Source organism: Oncorhynchus tshawytscha, linkage group LG05 (genome assembly GCF_018296145.1).
Source record: "Oncorhynchus tshawytscha isolate Ot180627B linkage group LG05, Otsh_v2.0, whole genome shotgun sequence".
In the NCBI taxonomy this organism is placed as follows: Eukaryota; Metazoa; Chordata; class Actinopteri; order Salmoniformes; family Salmonidae; genus Oncorhynchus; species Oncorhynchus tshawytscha.
In genome coordinates, this window is record NC_056433.1 from 4,490,148 (window position 1) to 4,498,634 (window position 8,487).

General features: G+C 42.0%; 1 protein-coding gene across 1 annotated transcript in view; it reads left to right on the forward strand.

The window, feature by feature from the left end:
• The window catches only part of LOC121846590 (fibronectin type III domain-containing protein 4-like), a 69,615-nt gene extending 61,347 nt beyond the window's left edge, over nt 1–8,268 (forward strand). Inside the window, exons 5-6 of the mRNA XM_042322736.1 lie at nt 2,924–3,057; nt 8,143–8,268. Of these exons, the coding sequence (XP_042178670.1) occupies nt 2,924–3,057; nt 8,143–8,184 (176 nt within the window). The 3' untranslated portion in view covers nt 8,185–8,268. The remainder of the gene's footprint in view (nt 1–2,923; nt 3,058–8,142) is intronic.
• The last annotated feature ends 219 nt before the right edge of the window (nt 8,269–8,487 follow it).

The following is an 8,487-nucleotide window of genomic DNA, read 5'->3' on the forward strand; positions in this document are numbered from 1 at the left end:
ATATACTATTATATACCTTATTATATATACACTATTATATACCTTATTATACATACTATTATATATACTATTATATACCCTATTATATATACACTATTATATACCTTATTATACATACTATTATATATACTATTATATACCCTATTATATATACTATTATATACCCTATTATATATATTACTATATACCCTATTATATATACACTATTATATACCCTATTATATATATATATATTACTATATACCCTATTATATATACAATTATATACCCCATTATATATACACTACTATATACCCTATTATATATATATTACTGTATACCCTATTATATATACTACTGTATACCCTATTATATATACAATTATATACCCTATTATATATAGACTACTATATACCCTATTATATATACACTACTATATACCCTATTATATATACTATTATATACCCTATTATATATACACTACTATAAACCCTATTATATATATATATTACTATATACCCTATTATATATACTACTATATACCCTATTATATATACAATTATATACCCTATTATATATACACTACTATATACCCTATTATATATACACTATTATATACCCTATTATATATATATATACACTACTATATACCCTATTATATATACAATTATATACCCTATTATATACACTATTATATACCCAATTATATATACCCTATTCTATGTACTATTTTATACCCTATTAAATATAGTATTACATACCCTATTATATATACACTATTATATACCTTATTATACATACTATTATATATACTATTATATACCCTATTATATATATACTATTATATACCCTATTATATATATTACTATATACCCTATTATATATACACTATTATATACCCTATTATATATATATTACTATATACCCTATTATATATACTATTATATACCCTATTGTATATACACTGCTATTAGCCATCCTGCTATCGTAAATCTTAGCATCACCTCTGCATTTGCGGGATGCATTGGGGATATGATCACTAGTGTAACCAGGAGGTGAGGCCTCATTTAACACAGTAAATTTATCAGGCTTAAGCCATGTTTCAGTCCGGCCAATCACATCAAGATTATGATCAGTGATTAGTTCATTGACTATGACTGCCTTTGAAGTAAGAGATCTAACATTAAGTAGCCCTATTTTGAGATGTGAGGTATCACGATCTCTTTCAATAATGACAGGAATGGAGGTGGTCTTTATCCTAGTGAGATTGCTAAGGCGAACACCGCCATTTTTAGTTTTGCCCAACTCAGGTCAAGGCACAGACACAGTCTCAATGGGGATAGCTGAGCTGACTACACTGACTGTGCTAGTGGCAGACTCCACTAAGCTGGCAGGCTGGCTAACAGCCTGTTGCCTGGACTGCACCCTATCTCATTGTGGAGCTAGAGGAGTTAGAGCCCTGTCTGTGTTGGTAGACAATATGAGGGCACCCCTCCAGGTAGGATGGAGTCCATCACTCTTCACCAGGCCAGGCTTGGTCCTGTTTGGTCCTGTTTGTGGGTGAGTCCCAGAAAGAGGGCCAATTATCTACAAATTCGATCTTTTGGGAGAGGCAGAAAACAGTTTCAACCAGCGATTGAGTTGTGAGACTCTGCTGTAGAGCTCATCACTCCCCTAACTGTCTTTGAAAGACAGGGTCCTGAAAAAGGGATGTTTGCTTTTTTTTCTGAGTGTAATATAAATAGAGAGCAGGTAGCCTAGTGGTTAGAGCAGGTAGCCTAGTGGTTAGAGCAGGTAGTCTAGTGGTTAGAGCAGGTAGCCTAGTGGTTAGAGCAGGTAGTCTAGTGGTTAGAGCAGGTAGCCTAGTGGTTAGAGCAGGTAGCCTAGTGGTTAGAGCAGGTAGCCTAGTGGTTAGAGCCTAGTGGTTAGAGCAGGTAGCCTAGTGGTTAGAGCAGGTAGCCTAGTGGTTAGAGCCTAGTGGTTAGAGCAGGTAGCCTAGTGGTTAGAGCAGGTAGTCTAGTGGTTAGAGCAGGTAGCCTAGTGGTTAGAGCAGGTAGCCTAGTGGTTAGAGCAGGTAGCCTAGTGGTTAGAGCAGGTAGCCTAGTGGTTAGAGCAGGTAGCCTAGTGGTTAGAGCAGGTAGCCTAGTGGTTAGAGCAGGTAGCCTAGTGGTTAGAGCAGGTAGCCTAGTGGTTAGAGCAGGTAGCCTAGTGGTTAGAGCAGGTAGCCTAGTGGTTAGAGCAGGTAGCCTAGTGGTTAGTGGTTAGAGCAGGTAGTCTAGTGGTTAGAGCAGGTAGCCTAGTGGTTAGAGCAGGTAGTCTAGTGGTTAGTGCAGGTAGCCTAGTGGTTAGAGCAGGTAGCCTAGTGGTTAGAGGCAGGTATCCTAGTGGTTAGAGCAGGTAACCTAGTGGTTAGAGCAGGTAGCCTAGTGGTTAGAGCAGGTAGCCTAGTGGTTAGAGCAGGTAGCCTAGTGGTTAGTGCAGGTAGCCTAGTGGTTAGAGCAGGTAGCCTAGTGGTTAGAGCAGGTAGCCTAGTGGTTAGAACAGGTAGCCTAGTGGTTAGAGCAGGTAGCCTAGTGGTTAGAGCAGGTAGCCTAGTGGTTAGAGCGTTGGGCCAGTAACAGAAATGTTGCAAGTTCGAATCCCAGAGCTGACAAGGTACAGATCTGTCGTTTTGCCTCTGAACAAGGCACTGTTCTGGTAGGCCATCATTGAAAATAAGAATTTGTTCTTAAACTGACTTGCCGTGTTAAATAAAGGTATAAATAATAAAAGATGAAGACTCCGCCTGTGATCACCACCATACACTCCCTGGGAATGAGCCAGCTACCTTTTCAACATGCCTCTACAACCCCAGGTTACAATAACAGGAAGTGATGACAAGCCTGTGAGTGACAATGACAGTATGTTAATCCCCATCTCTCCTGTCTACCCCCCCCACACACAGCTGTAATCGCCTTGTTCTGTCGGCAGTATGACATCATCAAGGACAACGACTCCAGCTCTGGTAAAGACAAGGTTAAACCATCGTCGATGGCGAGCACTCCAGAACACTGCTCTGGAGGACTGCTACGGAGCAAGGTACATAGATGAATGACTGGAGAGAGAGAGAGAGAGAGAGAGAGAGAGAGAGAGAGAGAGGAGACAGAGACAGAGAGAGAAAGGAGAGAGAGAGAGGGAGAGAGAGAGAGAGAGAGACAGAGAGAGAGAGACAGAGAGAGAGACAGAGAGAGAGACAGAGAGAGAGAGAGAGAGAGAGAGAGAGAGACAGAGAGACAGAGAGAGAGAGAGAGAGAGAGACAGAGAGAGAGAGAGAGAGAGAGAGAGAGACAGAGAGACAGAGAGAGAGAGAGAGAGAGAGAGAGAGAGAGAGAGAGAGAGAGAGAGAGAGAGAGAGACAGAGAGAGAGAGAGAGAGAGATGCTGGCTAGCAGAGTAGAACACCTGTTTAGGAGAGGTGCTGGCTAGCGGAGTAGAACACCTGTTTAGGGGAGGTGCTGGCTAGCAGAGTAGAACACCTGTTTAGGGAGGTGCTGGCTAGCGGAGTAGAACACCTGTTTAGGGGAGGTGCTGGCTAGCAGAGTAGAACACCTGTTTAGGGAGGTGCTGGCTAGCAGAGTAGAACACCTGTTTAGGAGAGGTGCTGGCTAGCGGAGTAGAACACCTGTTTAGGGGAGGTGCTGGCTAGCGGAGTAGAACACCTGTTTAGGGGAGGTGCTGGCTAGCAGAGTAGAACACTTGGAAAAGAAAAGTAGAGCCTCACACTCTAGGAGCTCAGATGGAATTATTTAAAGTAGTGCATAGTGCACTATTTGTCATTCCCCGCATAGTGCACTACTTTTCATTCTCTGTATAGTGCACTATTTGTCATTCCCAGCATAGTGCACTACTTTTCATTCCCAGCATAGTGCACTACTTTTCATTCCCAGCATAGTGCACTACTTTTCATTCCCAGCATAGTGCACTACTTTTCATTCCCAGCATAGTGCACTACTTTTCATTCCCAGCATAGTGCACTACTTTTCATTCTCTGTATAGTGCACTATTTGTCATTCCCAGCATAGTGCACTACTTTTCATTCCCAGCATAGTGCACTACTTTTCATTCCCTGTATAGTGCACTATTTGTCATTCCCAGCATAGTGCACTACTTTTCATTCCCTGTATAGTGCACTATTTGTCATTCCCAGCATAGTGCACTACTTTTCATTCCCAGCATAGTGCACTACTTTTCATTCCCTGTATAGTGCACTACTTTTCATTCCCAGCATAGTGCACTACTTTTCATTCCCAGCATAGTGCACTACTTTTCATTCCCTGTATAGCGCACTACTTTTCATTCCCTGTATAGTGCACTACTTTTCATTCCCTGTATAGCGCACTACTTTTCATTCCCAGCATAGTGCACTACTTTTCATTCCCTGTATAGTGCACTACTTTTCATTCCCTGTATAGTGCACTACTTTTCATTCCCTGTATAGTGCACTACTTTTCATTCCCTGTATAGTGCACTACTTTTCATTCCCTGTATAGTGCACTACTTTTCATTCCCTGTATAGTGCACTACTTTTCATTCCCTGTATAGTGCACTACTTTTCATTCCCAGCATAGTGCACTACTTTTCATTCCCTGTATAGTGCACTACTTTTCATTCCCAGCATAGTGCACTACTTTTCATTCCCTGTATAGTGCACTACTTTTCATTCCCAGCATAGTGCACTACTTTTCATTCCCAGCATAGTGCACTACTTTTCATTCCCTGTATAGTGCACTACTTTTCATTCCCTGTATAGTGCACTACTTTTCATTCCCAGCATAGTGCACTACTTTTCATTCCCTGTATAGTGCACTACTTTTCATTCCCAGCATAGTGCACTACTTTTCATTCCCTTTATAGTGCACTACTTTTCATTCCCTGTATAGTGCACTACTTTTCATTCCCTGTATAGTGCACTACTTTTCATTCCCTGTATAGCGCACTACTTTTCATTCCCTGTATAGCGCACTACTTTTCATTCCCTGTATAGTGCACTACTTTTCATTCCCTGTATAGCGCACTACTTTTCATTCCCTGTATAGTGCACTACTTTTCATTCCCTGTATAGTGCACTACTTTTCATTCCCTGTATAGCGCACTACTTTTCATTCCCTGTATAGTGCACTACTTTTCATTCCCTGTATAGCGCACTACTTTTCATTCCCTGTATAGTGCACTACTTTTCATTCCCTGTATAGCGCACTACTTTTCATTCCCTGTATAGTGCACTACTTTTCATTCCCTGTATAGTGCACTACTTTTCATTCCCTGTATAGTGCACTACTTTTCATTCCCTGTATAGTGCACTACTTTTCATTCCCTGTATAGTGCACTACTTTTCATTCCCTGTATAGTGCACTACTTTTCATTCCCTGTATAGTGCACTACTTTTCATTCCCTGTATAGTGCACTACTTTTCATTCCCTGTATAGTGCACTACTTTTCATTCCCTGTATAGTAGTGCACTGCACTACTTTTCATTCCCTGTATAGTGCACTACTTTTCATTCCCTGTATAGCGCACTACTTTTCATTCCCTGTATAGTGCACTACTTTTCATTCCCTGTATAGCGCACTACTTTTCATTCCCTGTATAGTGCACTACTTTTCATTCCCTGTATAGTGCACTACTTTTCATTCCCTGTATAGTGCACTACTTTTCATTCCCTGTATAGTGCACTACTTTTCATTCCCTGTATAGCGCACTACTTTTCATTCCCTGTATAGCGCACTACTTTTCATTCCCTGTATAGTGCACTACTTTTCATTCCCTGTATAGTGCACTACTTTTCATTCCCTGTATAGTGCACTACTTTTCATTCCCTGTATAGTGCACTACTTTTCATTCCCTGTATAGCGCACTACATTTTTCATTCCCTGTATAGTGCACTACTTTTCATTCCCTGTATAGTGCACTACTTTTCATTCCCTGTATAGTGCACTATTTGTCATTCCCCGCATAGTGCACTACTTTTCATTCTCTGTATAGTGCACTATTTGTCATTCCCTGTATAGCGCACTACAGTGCCTATGGGCTACGTGGGGAATAGGGTGCTTTTTGGGGAGCATCCTTAGTCTTTGTACTGAAGCCACCAGCCAATCGATCAGAGGGGTCATCTGCATCAGATAGTACACCACCCCAGGGTAGATCTGCATCAGATAGTACACCACCCCAGGGTAGATCTACATCAGAAAGTACACCACCCCAGGGTAGATTTGTACCAGATCGTACACCACCCCAGGGTAGATCTGCTTCAGATAGTACACCACCCCAGGGTAGAGAGAAATGAACTGAGTGAGGTACTGCGCTCTCTCCTGTTTGAAGACGCTCAGGGGTAAACCTCTGTTCCTCTCTCTCCTGTTTGAAGAAGCTCAGGGGTAAACCTCTGTTCCTCTCCTCCTGTTTGAAGAATCTCAGGGGTAAACCTCTGTTCCTCTCCTCCTGTTTGAAGAATCTCAGGGGTAAACCTCTGTTCCTCTCTCCTCCTGTTTGAAGAATCTCAGGGGTAAACCTCTGTTCCTCTCTCTCGTGTTTGAAGAATCTCAGGGGTAAACCTCTGTTCCCCTCTCTCCTGTTTGAAGACGCTCAGGGGTAAACCTCTGTGCCTCTCTCCTTTTCCTCTTCTCATTAGGAGGTCAATGGGGAAAGAAAGGGTTTCTGATGAGGGTCACGACAATTTTCCAGAATGACTAGTTTAAGCGTTACGAGATGATTTTACTGTCACAAATGTGTTGTTCAGACATTTTAATTATTTCTATCTAAAGAGGTGACTTAATAAAACTGCTGAGAAAAATTATCTGCAATTTGGTCATTAAATCAAAGCCGACGTGTTGTAATGGATCTCATCCTCCTCTTCTGAAGAGGAGTAGCGAGAAGGATCGGAGGACCAAAACGCAGCGTGGTAAATGTCCATAATTTAATGAAGCAAAATGAACACTGAACATAAACAACAAACAAACAGTCCCGTAAGGTGAATGACAAAACACTAAACAGGAAACAAACACCCACCAAACACAGGTGGAAAAAGGCTACCTAAGTATGATTCTCAATCAGAGACAACTAACGACACCTGACTCTGATTGAGAAACATACCAGGCCAAACACAAAAACCAAACATAGAAAAACAAACATAGACTGCCCACGCCAAATCACGCCCTGACCATACTAAAACAAAGACAAAACAAAGGAACTAAGGTCAGAACGTGACACGTTGTGTTGCAGAAAGTCAATCGGTGTGTCTGCGTGTGTTTGTGTGTGTTGTCTTGATGGGCTACATTGGGAATAGCTACCTTCCACTGTCCACAGCCACTCAGAATGACCAATACACCGATTCATTCTGACTGCTATGTTAGTGTGAATATTGCTGCTTCATAGACAACATAATAGGAGAGGTAGTAGATAACACTATAGGAGAGGTAGTAGATAACACTATAGGAGAGGTAGTAGATAACACTATAGGAGAGGTAGTAGATAACACTATAGGAGAGGTAGTAGATAACACTATAGGAGAGGTAGTAGATATGCGAGAGGGGGGGGCTGGATAGGAAAGTGGCTTTTATGGAGATCGATTCCCTTCCTCCTCGTCTCACCTAAACGATCTAGCCTGACATCGCTAAGTGTTCTTGCCTGGCTTCACTAACCGATGACTTATTGTGATCAATGGTGATGATGGTTTTATCTGTCAAAGACCAAAGTTGGCTGGACAGATCGCTGAGACTGACAAGGGCAGAGCAGGAAACAACATAACTGCTCTGACAACAGCAACAATTCCCTGAATATGTATGATTACTGACAGAGACAATGTGTTAGTGTTATGTTATCCACGTTTTTTAACCGTCCTCTTTTCCTACAGAGATGCCCAACACATGCTCTGATTGGTAAACTGAGGCAACGACATTAGATTAGCATGTTATTTTAAACATAATGTCACCCCCTCTACCTCCTCCTGCAGTGGGTGTCTCAAATGGCACCCTACACCCTATGGGCCCTGGACAAAAGTAGTGCACTATATAGGGTATCTGGTGCTATTTGGGATGCAGATGATGTCTCAGTCCTCTTCCTCGGACAGGACAGGATAGCGCTGCTTAACAACAGTCACATGTATCTATTTCTCTCTCCCTATTTATTGCAGTTTCATCCATCGCTACAATCTATCAACATCATGGAGGTTTGATGGGAAAAGTGAAGAAAGCAACTTCCCCCCTCCTCCTCCTCATCCCTCCTTTCCTTCTCTCCTTCTCCTCATTCCTCCTTTCCTTCTCTTCTCCTCATTCCTCCTTTCCTTCTCTCCTTCTCCTCATTCCTCCTTTCCTTCTCTTCTCCTCATTCCTCCTTTCCTTCTCTTCTCCTCATCCCTCCTTTCCTTCTCTCCTTCTCCTCATTCCTCCTTTCCTTCTCTTCTCCTCATTCCTCCTTTCCTTCTCTCCTCCTCCTCATTCCTCCTTTCCTTCTCTCCTCCTCATTCCTCCTTTCCTTC